The sequence below is a fragment of the Ostrea edulis genome, chromosome 2, assembly GCF_947568905.1.
Source record: "Ostrea edulis chromosome 2, xbOstEdul1.1, whole genome shotgun sequence".
In the NCBI taxonomy this organism is placed as follows: domain Eukaryota; kingdom Metazoa; phylum Mollusca; class Bivalvia; order Ostreida; family Ostreidae; genus Ostrea; species Ostrea edulis.
In genome coordinates, this window is record NC_079165.1 from 38,551,892 (window position 1) to 38,578,280 (window position 26,389).

At 36.2% G+C, this 26,389-nt stretch overlaps 1 protein-coding gene across 1 annotated transcript; it reads right to left on the bottom strand.

Annotated features, from left to right (window-relative positions):
- Window positions 1-10,215: 10,215 nt before the first annotated feature.
- Window positions 10,216-18,855, bottom strand: LOC125679908 (G-protein coupled receptor GRL101-like). The gene is made up of 4 exons (XM_048919358.2): window positions 18,222-18,855; window positions 12,329-12,456; window positions 10,486-10,542; window positions 10,216-10,290 (listed from the first exon to the last, which is right to left on the bottom strand). Exons 1-4 carry the CDS (start codon window positions 18,853-18,855, stop codon window positions 10,216-10,218), a joined length of 894 nt encoding a protein of 297 aa, XP_048775315.2.
- Window positions 18,856-26,389: the final 7,534 nt, after the last annotated feature.

The following is a 26,389-nucleotide window of genomic DNA, read 5'->3' on the forward strand; positions in this document are numbered from 1 at the left end:
ATTAGATAAGAAATGACTCTGCCACATATGGAAGCAAGTTAGAAATAAAATTATATACATTTAATTCTTTTGTACAAGATTAAAACTAGGGAGAGTAGTTTGGACATAAAATGTGACATCTAGCACATCTGATTCATACTGTAATGGTCCCTCTTGTATTCTACACACATTTTGTGCATAAGCCCAATTCAAAACGGACTAACAGAGGATTTATTATTCTTATTATGGTCACTGGCTTTCTGCCCAAAGAATTATAAACCTTTTTTTAAACACAAAGAGGTTGAACTTTTAAAGGAAACCTGTACTCAACAGCTTTTTCTTTTCTTCCAGTGACATTTGACATTTCTTCTCACAAGAGGCCCATGGGCATAAATAGTCATCTATCACATACCAAACCCTGGCGTGTACATTAGATATGTTGAATGAGTGAAACTATTGAGACCATGTTGTGATCACAAGTGATACTAATTTGTTTCATCATGCTTGGAGAACAACTGGCCCATAAGTCTTTTCAGTCAGTCAAACAAGAGACCCATGGGCCACAACGCTCACCCAAGTCACCTTGGCCCTGCTGTTACGATTTTTTAAAAGATCTTTTTTTAAATCTCTATTCCTATGAGAAATTTTGACCCCATACTGTGGTTACAACCAAGCCCCAAATGGTCACGACATAACCATGAAGATGCCTCAACACCAATGACAAACATGACCTTGCTGTTCTAAAGGTCATAGACCATTGTTTGGAATGAAAGGTCTTGTCAAAAACATTTAATTAATAAATATGTGAAAGCTCTATCCAAACAATTCACAAGATATTGAAAAAGTTAGGTTTTCTTCAAAATAGTCAAACTCCAAGGTCAAGGTCACAAGGTTAAAAACTTTGGTACTGAAAAGGTCTTGTAACAAGGAATGTACATATGAAATTTGATAGCCCTATCACGCACAATTCGAAATTTATGAATAAGGCTAAAGTCTTGAAATTTGAGTCAAGATCCAAGACCAAGGTCACAATACGATCACACGTATGAAATGCAAGGCCTTACAATAAGGAATTTATGTGCAAATTATGAAAACACTACCTTACATAATTCAGGAGATAGTGAATAGGCTAGGTTTTCTTAGAAGTTGAAGTAGGTTATTGTCACGAGGAATGTGCATATGGAATATGAGAGCCCTATCATTCACCATTCAGAAGTTATGAACAAATTGAAGTTTCAGACAGACACACGGATAGGACAAAACAATATGCCCTCAACTATAGTTGTGGGAGGCATAAAAAAAAATTGAATTCACACAACTTCGGAACATTTGCATCCGATTGAGCCAGATTTGATTTAGTGGGCCTGCTACTCTTGAAAAAAAAAGTGTTTAAACTAATTTTCTGTATATTTCCATATAACTTTGTTCTCCTATTGTGGCCCCACTCTACCGCCAGGGACCCTGATTTGAACAAACAGAATTTGCAATACCTGAAATGCTTCCATATTAATCATGGCCCTTTTGTTCTTAAGATTGATTGATTGTTTTAAATTGATGTTTTCCGCCACACTTAACAATTTTTCAGTTAATATCTGGTGGCGCACAGTTTTTGTTGGTGGAAGAGAGAACCCAGATACAATGTACCTGGGAAGACACCACTGACCTTCCAAAAGTAAACGGGGAAACTTTCTCACTTACCGGCGCAAGCGGGATTCGAACCTGCGCCAACCAGAGGTGAGAGGCCGTGTGATTTTGAGCGCGATGCTCTAACCACTCGGCCACGGAGGCCTTGTTCTTAAGATTTTCAATATGTTTTCCTTTATATTCCCATGTAAAACAATTTCAATTTAAACTTGGTCTGCACTACCAGTCTTCGCAAATACATTTAAAACTAGCTGGACAGTAGGACCAATGGACTGTCCAAATTCACTGGCCCATAGTGAAATTTACAGCGGTTAAGGTCTGCTATTACCTTGAACTTGTGACCACAACATTTGTAGAGGTCTTTCTTTCATCATCAACTACCTTCCAATAAAAATAAAAGGCCCATGTTGAAAAATTTGCAACTTAAAGAGTGTCAAAGAAAGCATAGAAAATTTGGAGATTAAAGGGAAAGGCAACCCTAACCACATTGTTGCCTTTATGAATAAAGTATTACTTACTGTCACTGATATCGTAAATGACAGTCTATAATAACAAAAATCCTTGCTTAACAAATAAATTAATATTAATCTATCTTATATTTCAAATTACGCGCCGCTAAGAGATCATCCATTGAAGTTTAATTTATTACATCACACCGTCGGTTCTTTTGCAAGAGGAATTTACGAAAAAAGATGTTCAGTTTAGTTGCAGACCAGGCAGATGGTACTCGTTTCTTCATACATGTACATGTCTCATTCATCAACTTGTCATAACGCAAATGATGGATCCACAGTTTACATAGTATTTTCTTTTCAAATAACCTTGTTGGGTCAGGAATTTCGGGATAAAAACTTTTTTCACATCTCCCCTTCGCATTAGTGTAATTGGCATCCACCTATTTACAATGTATTCTTAAAATCTACCCCGTGCACATATTTGATGATCTTACAATCTCATCAAAACCAGAATAGACGGTGTGACGTCAAAATTATTGATTTTTGTGGTTTTGAATACAAAAGATTTCCGCTTCATGGAAGCCTCTATAGATGGCGGGAATTTCAATTTTCTACGTTTTAAAATTAGTACTGAGGCTTATTTAGGCCATGTATCAACAAAAATTGGGGTTGCCTTTCCTTTAAGATTTGGGGTGGGGGGGGGCCTTTAATTTTTTTTAATTTACATAAAAATTCATGAAATTTAATCTACTCTGATTTAACTTCATGACCCCAAAATCTATATTTGTCTTCCTTTCAAAATAATAGTCAACTCCCTTTGTTTAAAGGTCATAGGAGACGGTTTTTAACAATACCTTTTCTCTCCATAATTATCAACATTGTTTCATAGACTCCTCATAAACATGCTTTTTTAAGATTGATACCGATATTAACTAAGAAATTGAAGTGCAAAATAGTTGGAATAAAAAAAATCGTTACCCAATTATCGTTCCTGATTTCCTGAATTTGTGATTTCATAAAAGACCACACTCAGATTTGCGAATCAAAACAAAAGCACACCCATAGACGATTTATTCGCAAATGAAGGATTTTTTAAATGAAGAACTATAGTTTGTTATACAAGGATTTCACTCTGAACTCATAATTAATGTAAATGCCAGTCACATCGACGATTTTTCATCGGAATACGAACAAGAAGATCGATCAAGGTCTTATTTTAAAAAAAAGGGGGAGGAGGTGTCAAGTTGAAGCAGGTTGACAAAAAAGGTTGGCACCCCCACTTGGTTTCATATGCCCAAGTCCCACCCTGACTCGGATATATTCTATAGCCAGATCGGAATTTCCTTTGAATTTATTTTCATAGGATTTTTACAAATATCGTGTGCAGCTATTTTAGTTTAACAGGTGAATAGACTAATAAATATAAATGGCTACTTAACATTCTTTTACAATAAAATTTGCGACATTAATTAGGGCCTACATGAAGAATAATTTACTATCACTTAACTTAACAACTCTTGCATGACCGTAAAAATTTGCTTATTTCACCTGGTATAAAAAATTATAATTTCAATATCGCTCCACCATTTGCTTGAAACATTCTTTTTCAAACAGAAAAAAGGAGGGGGGGGGGTATCTGATAATGCAACTTTCAACATATAAAGTTAGTCCTATTCATCTTCAATTATTTACTTATATATTCTGGAGAAAAAGATTCTGATCAGAAAAGCTTCATGACTATTTTATAGTTAATTTCATTTCTAAACAAATCAGATAATGTTTATACTAAATTATTAATATCTGTAGATACCGTCATTATACAGTCAACATTTTGCAAGAAATTTTATCGTCTTCGCTATGTTTGCAGTTGGTCTGTAGTCGAAAATAGTTAGAACTGCATCTGGTCGAAGATTTAATTTCATTAACCCATTAGTTTTTGCCAAAGTAGAGTGTATACGATAACGAAACTGATCCTCATCAACCCCCGTAATCGCGTAAATTGATTGTCACACAACTTCGAGTCCTGTGTTCTCGATGTAGATTTCACACCCAAGTCTTTCTAAACGTTGGATCCTTTGGACAAAAGTACATTGAAATAACTGACTTGCTAAAATACAGTTGAATGCAAGCACCTTGAACATTTTGGTGGCTAAAACCTGCAGTTGCTAGTGTAAACAAATAAGTCAAAACAATTTTTTTTTAAATCGTCTCTTATGACCTATTTTGAAACACTCATGAAAAATGTCAAGACCGAATAATGGAAATACTCGTTCTCTGGAGCACTGCCTTTTTTAGCGTAACAAATCTTACATGATATCATTTGCTTTGGATAATTTTATCTCCCCTTCCCAGAAGGGGGACATATTGTTTTAGTGTGAATTCTTCTTCTACCGCTTCTCGTACAAAGTGTGTCCGGACCATAACATATTTGTCTTTTGACATAGGCCTTTGATAAATGGTACATGATAAGGCAGTGCGTTGCGTACCATTTTTGATGACCTTTGACCTGTCATGTAAAGGTCAATTAATATAACTTTTGGGGCATTTTTTTTTATCCGGATCATAACTTTTATTTCTTTTGACATAGGCCTGTGGTATGTAAGTATACCATGATAAGACAGTGTGGCACGTGTCATTTTTACTGACCTTTGACCTTTAATGTAACGGTCTAACAACAGAATTTTTTGGGCATTTTTATTGCCCATACCATAACATTTTTTTTTTTTTGTCTTTTCAGATAGGCATTTGGTATGTGGGTATAACATGATAAGACAGTATGTCACGTGTCATTTTTGCTGACCTGTCACCTATTATGTAACTATTAATAGTTAGAATAGTTCCTCAGTACCCCTTGCTTCTCGTAAGAGGCGACTAAATGGGGCAATCCTTCGGATCAGATCGCAAAAACCGAGATCCCGTGTCACAGCAGGTGTGGCACGATAAAGATCCCTCCCTGCTCAAAGACTGTAAGCGCCGAGCATAGGCCTAAATTTTGCAACCCTTCTCCGGTAATGGTGACGTCTCCATATGCGTGAAATATTCTCGAGAGGGACGTTAAACAATATACAACCAACCAATCAAATAATAGGTCTTTGATATTTGGTATGTGGGTATACCATGATAAGACAGTGTGTTATATTTGATGACTTTTGACCTTGACCTTTTATGTAAATGTCAAATAATATAATTTTTGAGCTAGGCCTTTGATATTTGGTTTGTGGGAATACCATAAGACAATGTCTTGTGCCATTTTTGATCATTATGACCTGGAAGTTTTATATAAAGGTCAAATGATAGAACTTATTGGGCATTTTTTGTTGTCCGGACCATAATTACATCACATTACATTTATGTGCAAGATTCAGCATTTAAATACAAGTTATGGCGAAGATAACTGTAGTGTATTGAGTAAATACGAACTGTTATAGTACGAATGGTTTTGTGAGCGATATGTCTCGTGTAACCGGATGTGAGTTTTGTAAATAAAATGTGTGAACCTTCAATGGCGGCTTTCTTAAATGGTTAAATCCAGTAATTCATGAGGCAAATACAGTACAATAACGAACAGGGAGCAATGCAAGGTGAAGATAACGAACAGTGATCAATCTCATAACTCCTACAAGCAATACAAAATAGATAGTTGGGCAAACACGGACCCCTGGACACACCAGAGGTGGGATCAGGTGCCTAGGAGGAGTAAGCATCCCCTGTTGACCGGTCATACCCGCCGTGAGCCCCATATCCTGATCAGGTAAACGGAGTTATCCGCAGTCAAAATCAGTGTGCCAAGAACGGCTTAACAATCGGTATGAAACGCGTCAGACAGCATTTGACCCAATCCGATGTTGTATTGACGGACTAGATCGTTATAACGATCATAGAATTTGCGAAATGCTGACTTCAATCGAGACTGTTGAAATCCCTGTACCATCAACTTGTTTGTCAGTAGCTTACCTCGATTTAAAAACTGACTATACCCAGAACAAGCTCTTGCATATCGAATCAGTTGAGATATATAAACACCATATGCAGGTGATAATGGAATATTGCTACATAAATGTGGGAAGTTGACGATGGAGAAGCTGAAATCATCCCGTTTGTCATACAGTTGAGTTGTCAGTTTGTCGTTAATGTCTACTTTCAATAAAATATCTAAGTATGAAGCAGAAGTGGACGACTCTGTGGTGTCCTTTATTTCCAACTCACAGGGATATACATGTATGAAATCGACATATGAATGAAAGCTATCATTGTTAATAGACAAAACGTCATCGATATATCTAAAAGTCGAATTGAAGGTCACAGCGAGAGATGTTTTCTTCTCACGTATAAGTTTTTTAATAAATTCTGCTTCATATGAATATAAAAACAGGTTAGCTAACAAAGGAGCACAATTCGTGCCCATGGGATTTCCAACAAACTGTTGGAAGACCTGATCACCAAAGACCACGAAGATATTGTCAATGAGGAACTCTAGCATATTTTTTATTTCAACTCAATCTCATAACTCCTATAAGCAATACAAAATAGGGAGCTGGACAAACACGGCCCCTGAATATACCAGAGGTTGGATCAGGTGCCCAGGAGGAGTAAGCATCCCCTGTCCACCGATCACACCCGCCGTGAGCCCTATATCTTGATCAGCTAAACGGGGTTATCCGTAGTCAAAATCAATTTGCCAAGAACGGCCAAACAATCGGTATGAAACACGTCAGACTGACTTTAGAATGATTTTTTAAAATCACAGTACGTTTATATATTTCCCTTAGTAGTTTTATATTGTATTAGTGTATACAAATGTAAACCCAAACAACATATGTATTTGGGAAAAAAAGTTTTCATGTTTGATAAACATGAATATCACAGATTTGTATACAGTAAATATAAATATAGAATATTGCAAACTGTTGTAAAAGGTATAAGTTAAAGAGAATTAAGTACAGTCTTCCTCACAGAAAACAATACAAATGCTGGTTTTATTTAATCCAGTGAGCTTTCGCTCTTATTGACATGTCCCAATATGTACTGTATGTACTCTGTACAAAGCTTCGCAGTTTTCATGCATATCAAATGTTTCAATTTCCTTATTATTTCGATTTCCAATGGGTGTGAATTATGACAGCCTTTCTCCCACGGATACTTGTATCAAATTTAGATGAAATGAACTCAGTGGTTCTGGAGAAGGAGTTGGAAATGTGAAAAGTTTACAGACGGACGGACAATAAACGATCAGAAAAGCTCACTTGAGCTTCAGATCAGCCGAAATATGAATTTGTTGATGTACTAGAGTCTATAGCTGTAAGTAGAACTCTTTCGTTACCAATAAGGTAATAACATTTCTTAACCAAACCAACAGGAAAGACGAAGATAAAGAACAGTGATCAATCTCATGAATCCCATAAGGAATACAAAATAAAGAGTTGGGTAAGCACGGACCCCTGAATACACCAGAGGTGGGATCAGGTGCCTGGGAGGAGAAAGCATTGCCTGTCGACCGTTCACATTCGACGTGATTTTTGGTGGGAGTGAAAATCCCCCAAGTGGGATTAGAAATCCCTCCAAAATCCCATGGGATTTTTTGATTTCAGGTGAAATATCTTAAAAACTACAATAGGTACAAGTGTAAATGTTGGTGCATGTCTTGTGAACATAAAATCCCATCTTTTTTTTGTAAAGGGTTTATTTGTATCCTTAATAAAAGGGTTGGCGAAACTCCGGACTTTTGTCGTGTCCAGAGTTAAATGTCGCACTACAGACTTTTTTCAATTTAAAAGTTAACTATAAACACAATTAAACAGATTCTAGTGTTTAACACATCCCATTTTGTTTTAAACATAATATTTTCTAATAAGCATTATATATGGAAACAAAATCATGACAAGAGCCTTGTAAATTACATAGCAAAGACTTTCATTTGTACGGAAGTCCATTTAGGACCTATCAAAAATAGTTTTGAATCTGAAATAACGAATTCCAGAATTCGTTATTTAAGAAATAAGGTATCATTTAAAAATATTTATCGGGATATAAATACGGGTTGGTCACGTGATCAAATTCCATAAAGCCCGAAGGGCTTTATGGAAAATTTGATCATGTACCGATAAATATTTTAAAATGATACCTTATTACTTATATTTATATTTTTGGTCGGTAACATTACTGAATTGTGTTAACAACACGTTTCCATACATTTTAAATTGTTGATGTCCACAACGAAGCGTCATAGATGTTCAAAATGACGACAACACAAAACAAAGTTCTATAAAATGAAGAACTGTTTTAATTATTAAGACGCTAGAAAGCAAGTGTATCAACATACACTTATACATTAACTCGGGAACTCTTCCATATGTCTAATTTTAGGGGGTGGGGGAATTATGATTTAAACGGGGATGCGCAGTGTTACACTTAGAGTTGTGATGCGCTTTGACTTTTGAAAAGTAAAGACGTTGAAGACCGACTTTGAAAGATATTCTGTGGTTATTACGGAGTTAACAGAAGACTGAGATGGAGGAACATGAAGAACAGGGCGGCAGTCGTCAAGTGTAGGCAAATCATTTATAGACAGGACAGAGGACGCAGCTCAGATGAATCTCCGGAAAGAACTGAACATCGCAGAGAATGTGGAACTGCACGAAGGTAAGGGACGGTTTGGATTTGGATATGTAATTGTTGATAAACATGAGCTCACTGAACGCTTCTTTTGACTCGATAATTTTTTGTAATAGGTTTTTAACGACGCCTCGCTTCGATGTCCCGACATAAACTTGGAAACCGACATCAAGCACCTATGGCTGCTGTGGCATGGAAGCAGTGTGGTGTGTAGGTCTTAATGCACTTTGACGACTTATCGGCCATACATCCTGTGAATGACCTTTTTGCTAAAGCCTAATGTCATCGTCTAGCAGTAGGTACAATTCCGCATCACCGATGACCAGGGTGAAGTTGTAGCAGACGAAAGGCCTAGTAGGCTAGTAACTAAAGACATTGTTTACAGAAATGCTTTTATCAATTATTGATGAAAGTCCACTGCTTGGAATACAAATAAAACCGTAAATACATTTTGTGATGTTGATTTCATCTATTGAAAGATTTCTGTAGTAAGTGAGAGCGATTGCTAGATGTGTATTGCCTTAGTAAAAGTAGTACCTGTTACCTACATTTAACAAATGTTCATACGCACAGCCGTAGTAGATTTATCCAGAAATAAATACGTATTGCTCGTAATAGTGTTATGTAGGAGAAAACAGTTGCAAATGTAAATATTACATATTTAATTTGTTATTTCAAACTTTTGAATCCGATATAACGGATCAAAATTTGTTATAACGAATTTGTTGTATCAAATCTCAAAATTTGTTTTAACTTATTGAGTTTGAAAACACGGATTTTAGAAATCGTTGTATCAAACTGTTAAACTTTTGCATTCCTCATATGAGTTATGAATTTGATCACTGTTCGTTATTTTCACCTTTTCATCAGTACATTTTATTTAATTTTGTTGTAACGAAATTATTTGGCAATTTGATATAACGAATTTCAAAATTTATTATTTCAAAATTAATTCGTTATTTCAAATTTTGAAATAAATCTATTATTACAAAGTTTATGAATTTGTTATACCGAATTCAATCCGTTATAACGAATTTAAAAATTTGAAATAATGAATTGAAATCGAAATAACGAAATCTAAAATTCGTTATTTCAAATTAGAAATAAATTTTTGATAGGTCCTAAATGGGCTTCCGTACATTTGTAACTCAATAACTGACATTTATGCTGACCATTAGAAATACATTAGTTGAGTATTGTACACATTAAAAAATAGAAAAATAAATTTGAAAATGTTCAGCTCAAATCGTGTCTATGCCCCTTTAAAGCGATGGCTCCTATATACAGTTCTCTCCCAGATGTAAGCAATACAAGTACGTGTAATTGTTCAGCTACGAGATTTACATACACAAAATTAATTATGTCTACGGTGGTTTCCTGTACACAAAACGTTCTATGGATTGCGTAATCTTATATACAAATAAGCTTTTAAAACTTGGATATAAATTGATCGAGAAAATCGGGACATAGGTGGATTGGAAACACCGGGGATTTCGGGAAGTCACGTGATCACTATCCCTGGATTCTACGGACACCTCTGGGTTGGATTTCTTTCTTGTATCTCTGACACGGTGACATCTGACGGATAACCGTGTTTCGACTAATAAAAAGATGAAAACAAAACATAAGATGTTGTTTTAACCTCGATATGGTGCGAATCGAAACTCTTTACGACATCCCACATCAGTCGTTTGGTCCCTATACATCTTCTTAAATTATTATATGTTAAACAAATCTTAAATTCTAATTTTAAAATTTCCCCTCTTATTTCCTCATAAGAATCCAGACCTCTTACCTTCCAATATGCTAGTTGATGCTTTAACTGTGAAACTATATCAGATTCCCGTCTTCTCTGAAATATAGGAATAATCATATTACATGTTCATGAAACAATTTTACTTACGTTACTACGTGGACAATATGCTTGGTAATGTTTTTGTAACAGTAATAATAAATTACAGTGGTTACATTGTATACGTGACATCGTTCTTGACGGTTTTTAAATTTCACATTACCTATATATTTTATGTGGCTATTTAGGAAGATTCTCATTGATTCAAAAGACATAAATTGTATTTTGACCATAAAAATGAAAAACTGAAAATAACGAACAGTGATAAAGCTGACAAATACCATGATCAAGAATACAAAATTGACAGAAGTGAAAACACGAACTCCTGTACTAGAGGTGTTAATAGGAGGAATATGCGTACCTTGTTGACCGGTGAAACCCACCATGAGATCATTATATTAAGCAAACGGAATAATCCGTAGTCAAAATCATTTTGTAAAGAACGGCTCAACAATTTGCATATAACATGTCGGACAGCATTCAACCAAACGACAAGCTGTATTTGCAACTGAGATCATTATAACGACCTTAGGATTTGCAAAATGTTGTATTAACTTAATCGAGACTGTTGAAACCTCTGTAACTGATTCGTAAGTATCCTGTCTCGATTTAAAATATTGATCATATGCAGAACATGTCTTTACGTATGACAATTTTAAGAATCCATATTTCATTTAAACCATTTTTATACGCCCGTCGTGATACAGGACATATTATGAAATGGCGCTTTCCGTGCGTCTGGTTGTCCATCCGAGGTCATGTTTACCGGACATTTTCCCGTAACGGATACATATACGTTTTGAATTTGTTCAAGCGTAAGATTGAGTGCATTTCAGCTGGATTGGTGCACCTTGGCCTACTCTAGGGCTATAAGTACAAAATGTAGGTCAAACAATTTTGCGGACTTTTTTCGTTAAGGATACAGATATTCCCCTTATTTGTCAGTTTTTATTCAATTAGATTGGTGCATAATGACCTACTTTTGGGATAGAAGTAGGTCAAACAGGTTTCCAGATTTTTTTTCCGTTATGGATACAGGTATTGCCCTAAAATTATGTCAAAGAAATGCATAATCAGTTCAAATTTCAACTCAATTGGTGCATCATGACCTACTTGAGGGCAAAAGTAGGTCAAAGAGTTTCCTAGACTTTTCGTCATTATATATACAGATATTGCACTGACATTTTTTAACAAGCTCCCTCTCAGAGAAATGCATAATCAGTTCACATGTCAGATGGATTGGTGCACCAAGGCCTACTTCAAGGTTTTTCTATTCAGAATGTGTAATATCAATTCAGGGTGCATAATATACTTTCAGGTTGAATTTCACTGTCCGACGGGCGTGTGTTGTACCGTTTGCGGCACTCTTGTTGCATTTGTTGTGGCACAATTCGCCCGGTGATTCTCCACCACAGCAGTTATTGTTTTTGTGAGGAGTAAAGATAAGGACTTGGTAAAACATTTACTGGATCCTTCAATGTACATGTATTTCTCTTTGTGTTTTGTTTCCGTGAAGTTTTGGAATCCAGTATAGGTACGGTACTTCATATTCATCGCTGCCTTTGACAGGGACATTACATGTGTTGAAAACAAGTGTGATTTTTAAAAATCTCTTGTTTTGAAAGGGAATTTGATATATGCTAGATTACCAAATGCATTTTTATTAACACACAAATGTGAAGGATCGAGGTGTTAACATATTTTGTGCCAAAAGGTTAAAGAGAAGCGAGCGAGTATAAAGTGTTATTATTAATCTTACGAGGAAAATGGTTTTAATATGCCATACCATTCTTCTGATAACTGTTGTTAAGGTATAGAGCAGTGGATTGAGGGCCGAATTGATTGGTAAAACCACCACAATAATCCAAGCGTACACGTCCGAAGCGATTGACACACCAAAGAAGGTCAGCATGCCTGAAATGAAGTTATGACGAATAGGAGAATTGGAAGTTATCATGTAACTGTTGAAATATTCATATTTTCGAAAAGGCCCATGAGCCACAATTAGGCTCATCTTATTGTATTCTTTATATGGAGATAAAAAGTATTGTAGATCTGGACGATAGTCTGGCTTACAGACGTTCAGCATAGTCCAATGATAGCTTCGGATCATTGGCTGATCAGTCACTGGTAATCTTCAAATTTGAGGTCATATATGTGAGCCTCTCCAGGGATATTGAAAGTTTAATGAACAATTCACGTTTTGTGTCCATTTGCTTTCCACCAAAATGAAGTAAATTTATTAAGAACATACCCTATTACGTAATAATAATTGATTCTCATTTACCAAGTCGATCTCTGTGTTCCAAAAACAAAACAAACTCATAAAATGACGTCGTCGGTTACAAATAGATTACAGGCGTAAAAATGTCTAGCTACTTTCTGACATCACCGAGACATTGCGTGAAACAAGATTTCAAAATCACATCTTTTTTTCTAGTTTCAAAGATGCTATGAATTTCTGTATTTTGATACGCCAAATTAGTCCCTAACTATATATAACACTTTCGAAGAGGACTGTATTGTCTGTTTATTACTATAATGGATTAGAGTTCTGAGTATGGAATTTCTGATCATTTTAAGAAGAAACATGTCGCATTCACTGTATTACAATTTATATAGTTCGTTTAATATAAGTTGAACAGGTGTGATATTCTAATTCCAATTTCCTGATTGTAACTTCAGTGTATAAACGTTAAATAACATTACTTCTACCACGCCAACAAATACACTAACCTCCACGTTAAGTTTTATCTTAATGTATGAATACCATTATTATAGATATCAAAATCGACTAGATCAATTCTGAGGAATGAATGTACCCAATAAAGGCATGCAACAATCACCCTCCCTATGTTTTTACATAAAATAGTGTAAGTGGCCTTTTAGAATATATTGTTATACATTTCATGGTGTTTATAGGTATCATACAATTTACTAGGAGGTTAGGAGATAACTGGCTCCGTCGCTTGTTTTAGAATATTCTGGTAAAATTAACAAGCCCTGTTGATGCAATGCTGGATGTGTCTAAATTTAGAAAAGAAAGGCACTAAAGCCTCACAATGCTCTATAGATGCTGATGCAGAGGAGGTATGAAAACAACGTTTCTTTCTAAAGTTACACTGATATAAATATATTGTGATTTAATTAATTTCCATGCATGCATACTCGCATACATACATACAAACATACAGTGTGTATGTATGATATTATAAAAAAAAAAAAAAAGGTGCATCTGCATTATTTCATAATTGTCCATGATTCAACAAACCAGTTTTTCATAACACCACATGCCGTTTTATACGCCTCTTTACCGCATTTGACATATAACTTATTATCATCCCTTTGGTATAGTTTCACACGTAGTGTATACCAACTTTAGTACAACGCTGTTATAATTACGACCGCATTCTCATGACTTTCATGCTTGCCTTAAATATATTTGGGATAACAACCCTGCGTAAAAATTATCTTATTCCTTATGGAAGTGGGAGTTCTTTATCATACCAAGGTCTTCCGTCAGACAGGACCACCGTTTCTAAGGTGATATCCGAAAGGCTCGTGACTTTCACTTGCAATGCCGGGCGCTTGACGAACTATGTGACGCTGAAATCAACGATTGGACCCGAGGCCACCTGTTTGCGGATCGAATACCGTAACAACTAGGCTATAACGAACGGTTGTATACGCCTAGAAATTTCTTTTATCAACTGTAACTTTGCAACGAATCTAAAGGAAATAAAAAATAACGAAAATATGTACCTTCATATTTTCACAAAATTAATTATAAATTGGCATGATTAAAGCTTTAACCATTTTGAAATGCTACCTAAGTTAGGTCCCTGGGTTTTGGATCTTCGAGGGCAAATAGATCTAAAGATGGAGCTATATACCTGGATGGCAGCCAGAATCTGTCTCCGGTGACTAAATACATTTTTGTACCTTATTTAGTAGAGAACATACTGTCCTGTTGTAAGACGAAATATGTTGATGCATCACAAATCTACACTCATGCCGTAGCAGCTTGGGTTTCTTGAATTGCAAATACCTACATGTATCGTGACATGGGACATCCGTGTTAAAGGTAAGTTCCTTAATATCTAAAACTCCACTTTGAAATGCCAAGCGTTTGGCGAAGGAGCAACCCCTACCTAATTTTACTATATTTGATCAGTGCGTACCATCTTTTCAAGATATATATGTACATGTATTACTGTATTCGGGTCCGAAAAACACAAAACATTGCGCTGGAAAAAGCCCCATTAATATTACATTTAGCAAGTTCAACGTTATAACACGTTTGGATTATCTATGAATATGTACATGTAATACGCGAAAGTAATAAGATCAAAGGTGAAATGAATCAAAAAGCTGACTTTTTAGGAACGAAAACAAGAGTCCCACTGCCATTATCAGTCCCCTGAGTACTAATGAAAAGTATCACTACTCCCAAGGACAATGGAATCTATAAAAAAAAAATCCTGTTCTGAATATCTAAGCAAAATTCTGATGTTCAGCAACAGTATACAACAAGATGTGTTCTTAAACCTTCAATGCCCACAAAAGTGCATCCACCGATGAAAGGCTTTTAATTACATAATATATATATTAACATTAAAAGATAATTAGGACTAATTTGGACCCATCCTAGAATCAAAACCCTGGGTTGTGAAATTTACCATTCTTTGTTCATCCTCTTCTGCTATTTCTAAGTATGCATTTATATTTTATACAGTATCAACAAACTTAACGAAGTCCTTTACATCGTTAATATAATTTTGCCACCACCCTGAAACCAAACCCTTGCCCCCTATGATCATGGACTTTACAATTTTGGTAAAGGACTACGAACTCCTTTTAAATATCCATTAGTTTCAATTTAGTATCAATAACACTAAAGATGTTTGTTTTTTTTAATGTTTTACACATAAACATTATATAGTAAGTTTGGCCCCACTCTGGGGTCAGAAACCCTACCCCGGGGATCATGAAATTTATAATTTTGGTAGAAGCCTTCCTGCTTTACTTCGCTATGCATTTAGTTTTTCTTAAACATGTGCGTTGTAGAGAAGAATTATTTTTGAAAATTGGTCAATTTTGGACAGTTTTTGCCCCGCTCCTAAGGCCCCAGGGGTGCAGGAGTCCTGAAATTTACAATTTATGCCTCCCTTGTCCCAAAGATGCTTCATACCAAATTTGAAAAGAATTAGAACGGTAGTTATAAAGAAGAAGATGAACATTTCTATTGTTCACACATTTAATAACTGACAATTTTGGCCTCACCCTAATACCAAAACCCCTACCCCTGGGATCATCAAATTTACAATTTTGGTAAAGTACTACCTGCTCTTTCGAAATATTCATTTAGTTTCAATTTAGTATCAAATAGCTCTAAACAAGATGTTATTTTGTTTTAAACATAAACATTATATAGTAAGGGCGGGGTCAGAATCCCTTTCCCGGGGATCATGAAATTTACAATATTGGTAGAGGCCTTCCTGCTCTACATCACTATGCATTAAATTTTAGTTTTTCTTACACATGTGCGGTTGTAGAGACAAAGAGTTTTGAAAATTGTTAAATTTTGGGCAGTTTTTGCCTCACCTCTAGGTCCCAGGGGTGTAGGCGTCCTGGGATTTACAATTTATGTTTCCTTGTCATACCAAATTTGAAAACAATTGGAATAGTAGTTATCAAGAAGAAGTTAAAAATGGTCAATTGTTAACGCATGACGGACGACAACCAATTGCAATAAGTCATCTGAGTTTACTCAGGTGACCTAAAAAAAATCATATTCATACGCCAGCTGCCTCTCTATATAATAATCAGATCATTTTACAATTGAAAATGTATATATTCAGATAATCTTATAATCACTACTTATTATTCATATATCATTATTATTCATTAATAATGGAAACATTTCTTTCACATAGGAATACCGTGTTTATTTTTGTTCTGGATAATGAAGGTCAAGATAGAAATCATGTGCGTGAGGTTGGTTGTTCTTTGTTTTACGCCCCGTCGAGAATTTTTCAATCATATTGAGACGTCACCAGCTGTAGGTGAAGTACCACAAATCTAGACCTATGCTTAGCGCTCAGGGCAGTGAGGGTCCTTTAACGTACGAACGCCTGCCGCGATACTGGACCTCCGTTTTGAAGCGATCATCTCCGAAAGACCCATGATTCTCACATCTAAATGCCGAGCATTTTGCGAAGGAGGAATTACTACATATAATTACTTCTTAAGGACACGAGCGGGGCTCGTACTCAAGACCTCGAGTTCTTGGTTACAAAACAAACGCTCTCCCACAGAGCTACAGTCCCTGAAACGATTTACTTTACCATTTTTCCGTTCGCTCACCGTTCGTTCTTCGCTCACCGACCGCTCGCAATCACCGCTCATCGTTCGCACACCGTGCGTTCACCGTTCAGTCTTTTGTCTTTGTGTCGTCATTCGGAACTCCAACGTGAAAGGACTGATCTTTATAACGAGGACAAAATGAAAAGGAACCCGTGCTTAAGAATGGACGGAAACTTTCATATTACATTACAGATATGAATTTGAACTACACTGTAAAAGGTATCTGGGTTATTAATTAACTGCAAATTCAAAGTAACCTCCAGTCCACTCAGCATCGATATTTCATGGTCGATCAGATATTACTTTTTTTCAAATCTGGAAATATTTTTTCTTTCTAATTCATCATTAGTATTGATTTGTATTTTCCTCAGTGAAATATCCTTACAAAATACATACATGTATATTGATACAAATGTATATTAGCTCAGTGTTTATGTACATGATATGTAAAGTTTGATTGCTTCTTTTTGTTCATATTCTTTTACGGCGTCTTTTTCAACAGTGTTTAGATCTACAAAATTTATATGCATGTGTATAACACCAAAAACAGATATATATTTCGATGACGATTGCTACGAGTCTGCAATTTGAGGCAAAAATGAAGTAGTGGCATGGGGAATCTACAAATACTTCAACTTGTACAATTTATTCTTACATCAATGGCAATACAGAGATAGGAGGGGACACATTTTGACAAAGTAATTTCCCCACTATCTTTATATGCAAATTTGGTTGCGCCCTTACAACTTTTAACGGTAGTGGAATAGTAATATTTCTACTGAATTGACACCCACATTTTCCCTTATTGAGCATACCATATATGTAATAGTTATCTTCTAGCATCCGAGTAATATTCACATTATCAAATAGATGGGCGGAGCGTGAATTTTACGAGGATGCTAGAAGATGACCGACTTGTCAATGATATATTAACAGACAGACAGACAACAGAAAAATTCAAATAACAACAACCATTGCTGCTCAAGTGACCGCTTTCTAATTCGGCATATATAAATGAGCAATATATCTCAAATTAGAAAAAATGTTAATATTTTGTAAATTATACAAACCATAACCGTTTAAAGAATTATATGTAAGAAATCTCTCATTTGCTCTATATCATGTATTATATCACTTCAAAATAGAGTATTTAATGAAAACAAATTTGACATTTACAGTGCCAAAAAAATATTTTATCACATACCTTTTCAAATTTATCTATAGATACTTTTATCGTATTTAAGCCTAAAGTATTCTTGGCCAGAATTTCTTCTCGCTAATAGGTTTTCTTAACTGTAGCATTACTTACTCACCTATTGTTCCTATTGGGATCCAACACAAAATGTCAGTCAGTACTACACCGAGCACTGTTATAGCCAGAGTTTTCTCCCTCTGCATTGATTTGCTGGATCTCACGTTTCTCCCCGATCGTAGAACTTCTACAAAGACACTTATCTGCCCGATCAAAATTCCAAGGAAAAGGAAGAAATTCAAGCCGACGAATATAATAATGGAGTATTCCCAGCCCGACTTCCTTACTGCAGATAGAGGAAGAGAGATGCAGATTCCAGACTGAGCATAAAAATCTTCAAAACCCGGAACAGGGAGCAATGGAATCAAAGACAGAACAAATGAAAACGCCCAGGCTACAAGAGACATCATAGAAGCGGTCTTTACGCTGAACAGTAGTTTTGAGAAGGGATATTTCACTGCGATAAATCTATCAAGAGTGATAAGAAATACCATCAGAACTGACGTCTCGCTGGACAATGTAGCGATAATCCCACTTACAGTGCATGTAACACTGTGTCTCCATCTGTAGTCAGCTAGTCCATACATTCCTGTATACATCTGATTAGTTATCGCCAAGATGTTCAAATAGATGCCCATTAGAAAGTCGGCCAGACTCAGGTTTACTATCAATACTGTGTACTTATCAGGTGGCATGGTTTTCAGGTAGTGGACATTATATGTAAAAACAACAAAGTTTCCAAAAGTAGCCAGAAAAGCTATGTACCAAATAGTAACACTTAGAAGTGGCACATCAATAAGATTTTCACAAGATGAAATTTCACTCACAGGTGCAATACATTGCAGAACATTAAGTGTTTTTGGTTTGGTGCAACAAAGGGAAAAAAATTCCACTTGCATGAATGTCAGTCTTCTTAACCCATCAAACATACCGTCAGAAACTTGAAATCTGTTTTCTTGAATGTACAGTTCCTGTAAGAACTCCAGTGGTAGAAAGGTCCCAGTGATAATTCGAGAAATTTTATTTCTTGATAGGTCAAGAAATACAAGTTTGGTGGTTTCCGAAAATACCTCAACGTCAATAGTGTGTATTAAATTTCCTTTGAGGTTAAGGTAAAGAAGTTTTGTAAAAAACAAATCACCCTGTTTTAATTGTGTAATACGGTTGTAAGACAGATCCATAACCTCTACCACATCATATTCATTAAAATCTGGATAGGCTGATCTGATCATAGTAGATAGTAAATTGTGTTGAATGTACAGAGCAGTTACTACCATTGGCCGATGCATGTACTGCGTGAGAAAGTTGTGACTTACATCTACAACCGCAGACAAGAACCAAGAAATCTTAGCTTTATCCGTCAGTCCACAATTACTCAAATTTACCATATCTCTCGATGCAAAACCTAAAGAGATATCATCTGGAAAGTTTACTGACGCTGTGACAATCTCTGTAGAAAAGTTAATAATCAAAGAGTTTATGTGAAATTCCAAGGCAGATGTTCTATATAGGTAAAAAAAAATTCACTTCATATTGATCGTTTCCTTTTAAACTAGTTCCAATTGTGCAATTCTTTAGTTGTATACTATGTAAGTACTTTAACTTAGAAGGCGATCGTTCAATCAAAATGGTATCTACAGTTGTATCTTCGATACGAAGATTGTGAAACATTATCCGATTGTTCTTGGGACTTACCGACAAGTTTCCTATTAGGAACTGGAAATGTTGAGCGTAAAAATATGTCGACTGTCAAAATCATCTACATCAATAACATCGCAGTTGACATTGTGAAGTGTGATAACCCTTATCAAAACGGAACAATCCGTATCAATGCATTTCATGCTTCTACCAAAACACTTGCAAGTTGGGGGACAGAATGGCGTGCATACGGAATTATTTGAAATTCCAATGCCATTCTCTGGTATTTTCAATTCTTGCCCTGTAGAATTTTGAAGATTAGCTAAATTTGGGTCCCCTATTTCTGGGAGTATGTTTTCCGATTCGCACTCAAATCTACATGACGTGTTATTTGAAAGATCTATATGATGAAGATTTTGGTTGGTAGATTTTTCAACATTGTCTATAATCCTCGATACGGTTTCGTTTCTTGTGGCATGTTCTATATCTCTGCAAAGCATCTTTTCAGTATCATCATCTACAACGAGGAAAAGCGCATGTTGAAAATGTACAGCTGTGACAAACGACAGTTATTCTAGTAGATATTTCAATTTTCAAATTTAAGAAATTTTGAATACTATGTCTAAAGAAAATCTTTCAGCTTGTTAAGATCACTTATTTCTTCTGTACTTGGGTATATGGAGAGATAATGAATTATATTTACCATGCAAGTAAAGTTTTGTTTGTTTGTTTAACGTCCCGTGGAGAATTTTTCACTCACACTGAGACGTCACCTGCTGTAGGTAAAGTACCACATATTTAGACCTAAACTCAGCGCTTAGTGTCGTAACAGGAAGGGTTCTTTAATGTGTCAATCCTGTCGCGACACGGAACCTCCGTTTCTAAGGACATATCTGAAAGATCTGTAATTCTTATTTCTACATGTCGAGCGTTTGGCGAGTGAGGTATCACTATTTATATTTATATTTTAGGTTTGACGCGGCCATGGCACAAACGAGACATGAACTCACGGTTACCAAAAGTTTCCACGCTCTATGACTGAGCCACCGCCACTGGCGTAAAGTTTTAAACTCGTTTATTTTTTTTACCAGTGATACTGAAATGTATTATATTAAGTTAGGGTTTTTTGGTGGTTATTTTACATGTATTTTCTTGCGGTACTTTATTGTCCATGTTCATGAAATTATGTACCTTTACATCCTTTCTATATGAAAAGGTGAAGACAACGAACAGTGATTAATCTCAAAACTCCTATATAATACAAAGAGTAGGACAAACACGGATCTCTGGACATACAAGAGTTTGGATTAGGTGCATAGGAGGAGTAAGCATATCTATCGACCGGTCACACCCGCCGTGAGCGATAAATGAAAGGTGAAGATAACGAACAGTTTGATAAGGTAAACAGAGTAGTTCTTAGACAAAATCAGTCTGCAAAGAACGGTCTTAATTGGCATGAAACATGTCACACAGCATTTGATCCAATGACAGATTGTATTGGTACATTGTAAGTCAGATAATATCGTTATATCGACCATAATATTTACGAAATACTGACTTTAAACCATCTTCACAAGTCAAGGGTTATTGATTCGTTACCTCGCACTAACCCATGACATCAGTGACTATCAAGAAGTTGGGCTCGTTCTGATTGTTTCCACAATGAAGAGAGGAAACCAATGAGAATGCCGAAACCCTTGTAACATCAACTTATTTGTCAATAGCCTGCCTCGATTTAAAAAAAAACTGATCATATGCGAAACGAACTCCTCCGTATCGAATCAATTGAGAAACATTAACACCAGATGCAGGTGATAATGGAATATTGCAACATGAATATGGGAATTTGACGATGGAGAAACTGAAATCATCCCGTTTGTTAGTACATTGAGCTGTTAGTTTGCCTTTAACATCTATGTTCATACATGTGTTTACGTTGATAATTTTAGGAAAACTGTACACACGTTCAATATGAACAATATACTAATGGTTCAGACTTCTTACAACAAAAACGTTCGTCCGATCCTTCGAAACAGTCAGCTTTTCCGTCACAAAGTAGTCCCGAGTTAACACATTCCTCCCTGTCACATCGAAATTCATCCACTGAACAGGAATCTACAATAGTTAGTGACTAAAACAAATGCATGGGTATTTCAATTCAATTAGTATTACTTCATTTTTAATCCTCTATATAGCCGTACATTTCACATAGGACTATGATTTGGAGACGTCAATTTTAAACAAACTTAGGTACAGGTTATACTAAGGACAAACAGCACAACCTTGATAATATTCTGACAATAGATATTAAACCGTGCTTTAGTAAATAAATGTGGATCCTAATAAATACTACTACAACAGTACTACTACTTACGCTTTTGGAACAGAACGGTAAATGCATGTTTATCTCTCTAGTAAAATATTTCTTGTTTCCAAAGGATAATTGATATTATAGTTGCATGCATGGTGAAATTTCACTCAGTAGGATATACCAGTAGTGTAGTGATATTCTATTAATCCATGTATAAAGATCAATAACTCGTAATATTCATCAAGATCCGCTTGGACGACTCTTATGCCTTCTTGGTGAATATGCGCAGTCAACTCAATCTGATTAAAATCAGATCCTTTGATCCCCTCGCTACACAAGGATCACGTCAGCACGACCTTTCGTTGTGCCAATCAAATACACGCTCTCAGATTCTGTCCGCGATGTTTTCACATAAACACTTGTGTCAAATTACATACGATAAAGATGACTGCGCCCATGATCGAAAGCTGCACACCCGTCAAAACATGCAATGTAAACAATAGCTGTATTCTCTGCGGGTTTTGTTTTATCCAGCCTGTTAAAAATCCCGATGGAGAGGAAACAATAATACAATTCTTGGATAGAAAATTAAAATTGACCGACGAAAGAATTAACAGCGCTCTAAACCTTGATCCTCATGCCAGTGGATACAATTTTATAGTTTGGAATAAACTCTGTGGGAGAGATTAATGTGACTTGTTTACCAATTCACTGAGACGTCATTATATGTACGACGCAATCCGATTGCCTGATAGTTCTCACAAACGAAAGGTCATGCGATCTATGTTAGCGGATCAAAGAATATAATTTTAATCAGATTGCAATCAATTAACCTTTTTCATCATCACATTATCCAGTCCGGACAAGTCCCTACTCCCCCATCTCCTACTGTAATACAATATACATTGGTGTGTATCATCTTTTGTTGGCATGTATTCCAGACACTTGTCACATATTGCTGGATTCTGCTTCTTATATTTTACATTTTAGCGAAATGGCATGGTGTGTGTTTCTAAGACAGTAAATTCGTGACAGCGTTGATTTGGAGATACAGTGTACATTGAGAGGACTGCTCGTGATGGGTTTGATATAATTATGCATAGGATACTGTGTCTGGAAGGTTCTGTTGTCTAAAGGATTCTTGGATCCAGATGGTATCTCTAAAGCTGTTGCATCTAATCTTTATGCTGTCATACTCTGATCGTACATGTACATATCCATACCGTTCACCATAGTTTAGGTGGGTATTTAATTTTGACAATTTCCAAAGATTCGCCGAAATAAAAATTGCGAAATGTATTGTAATTTACATCCGTGTGCATACATATTATATTAATAAATGAAAATGAGTTCACCAAAATTACTGGTTACCTTGTAGATTGAAATCCGCCAAATTTGCACCCCGCCAAAAAACCCCGGATATACAGCATGTTGATGCTGATCGTGTCAGTTATATAATATGTACATGGAAAGGTGAAGATAACGAACAGTGATCCAATAATTCTTTACAGACTACAAAATTAAGAGTTAGGACACACACACCCCTGGACACCAGAGATGGGGGTCAAGCGCAGAAGATGAGTAGGCATCCCCTGAGAATCGGCCACACACTGGCCTAATAATAGGGGGTATTAAATTAGATGTTATAACGACCATAAAATTTGCGCAATGTTGACTTTAAACGAAACTGTTGAAACCCCTGCACCATCAACTTATATTTAACCGCTGTGGTGGTCTAGAGGTAGACCGTTCGCCCTGCAAGCGGAAGATCGGGGTTGGAATCCCGGTCGCGACAGACCTTAGTTGTTAAATCAGGTGGTGACAGTTCCATCGCCAAACGCTCGGCATCAGATGTGAATGTCACTGGTCCTCGGAGATGAGCTTTAAAAGGATGTCCCGTGTCACAGTAGATGTGACACGCTAAAGAACCCTCACTGCTCAATGGCCGTAAGCGCCGAACATTGGTGTAAATTTGAATCCCTTCACCAATCTTGGTGATGTCTCTGTATGAGTGAAAAATTCTCGAGAGGGACGTTAAACAAGATACAATCAATACAATACAACCATCAACTTATTTGTCGGTAGCCTGTCTCAATTTTGAAATTGATCATTCGTAGAACAAACTCTTGTGTATCAAATCAGTTGAGAGACATAAAACCATATGCAGCCATTGCAGGTGATAATAGAATACTGCTACATAAATATTGGAAGTTCACGATGGAGAACCTGAAGTCATCCTGCTTGTCATAAAGTTGAGTTGCTAATTACCTGTTGGCCATTAACAGTAATCTTCAATAAAATATATAAGTATGAAGCAAATATGAAATACTCTATGGTGTCCTTTATTTCGAGTTCACTGGGATATATCGAATCGACATATGAATGAACATATGTATTATTAATAGATAAAACGTTGCCCATATATCTAAATGCAGTGTTGAAGGCCACAGTAAGAGATTCGTTTCTTCTGATGTAGAAGTTTTTGAATAAATTCTGCCTCATAAGAATTTAAAAACAGTCCAGCAAATAAAGAAATACAACTGAAGGAATTCCAAGATACTGGTGGAGAACGCGATCTCCAAAGACTACAAAGATGTTGTCAATGAGGAACTCCGGCAGTAGTATAACGCAGGTCGATAGGGAGGTCAACTGAGTGCAGTTTTGAGTGCGGGGCGATTCAACGGAGTGCAGTTTTGAGCGGTATTGACATGAGTGTAGGGGTCAGCGTAGGGTCAAGCAGGCCACCGGGTGCGGTCAAGCTGGACAGGTGGCCATGCATTGCCCTGTCAGAAATCTATTTATTCCCCGAACTAGCCTGAGGAGAGAGCTGGGAATACCCTCACCACTCATATTTACTTTAACAAGGATCCGTGTTTACCCTACTCTCAATTGTGTAATCATTATAAGATTGTTCATTATCTTCACTTTTTCATGAACAATTATGAGACTTCCTATAATAATAATAAAAAAAAAGATAGTTGATGTAGTAAAAACCCAGATCTATAGAGAGACCAAGTGCTCCGATAAAGGAAAGTTTAAAATGCATCTAATGCAGGATACTCTTTTTTCATTTTCAAGAGTATGCCAGACATAATCAAATGCGGAAAGGGGGGGGGTCTTTATGTGTCAGAAGTGTGTCTTAACTTTTCCTTTGGTAACAGGAATATAAATATATATACACTTTATACACCACCATACACCGTATATCGTCACTCCTTTACACTCTGCTCGTAATCATTATGTAAATTAGATTTTCTTACATAACGTACATGTAGTGTTGATCGGGATCGGGAGAAAATAGAGGGCCGATTTCAAGGTCCCAATGTGAATTATGACCTTCGCGCAAATATAAAAATGTTGAGTGATTTGATACGAAATTGAAATCATATATTATTTGACAAGAAATTTTTTCACGTATACGGCTTATCACTTGATAACGCCTATCAATATAACGACACCATATAGACATGAATTGTAAGATGTACGTCGTGACGTACTTTTTCGTTGTGATCTCATAGGGTGCGAAGTGCACAGATAGTTGTTTTTATATACTATAAAACTGTTCTTCTATATCCATACTAGAGTTTAGGTCCAAAGTACTTTTAGAGTAAAATGAATTATTTTTAAATATATAGCGTAAAACTTATATGGGATCCCGGTTAGAATAGTAAGTCCTCACTTCCCCTTGCTTGTCGTCAGATGCGACTAAATGGGGCGGTCTTTCGGATGAGATCACGGGCACTGGAAGTTAATGTAAATATATAGTATGTGCATGTATAAAAAAGGAAGGGTAGGACACTCTTTTTGAGGCAAATTCGGGTTTGGGTTATTGTGGGCGTTTCTCAAACAGCCTGACGCGATGAATCGTTCACATATACCTTACTTTCAATATATGTACGGTTTCGTTCCGCTCTAATGCCGTTCATTTGAAGAAAAAGATGTTTTTACACCTCCAAATGCCTAAGAATTTCGCTAGACTGTCTTACTTCCGGTTTAATCGCACTGAGCTCATTGTTTACAAAACAAAGTCATAGCGATTTTCAGAAATAGCCGTGTTTCCGAGAAATGAAAACGAAACCTGACGCCTATCTATTTTCTGTCAGCTGTTAGACGAGGTCAGTAAATTGTTCATTTGATAAATGTGTTTAATTGTTCATTGAATAAATGTGTAAACTTTCAACCATTGTTCTTTAATTCTTTATTTGAAAATTTAACAAAAAGGAATACACCAGAAATACACAAGGAATACGAAACGTTCACACGCTATCCCCCCACCTCGC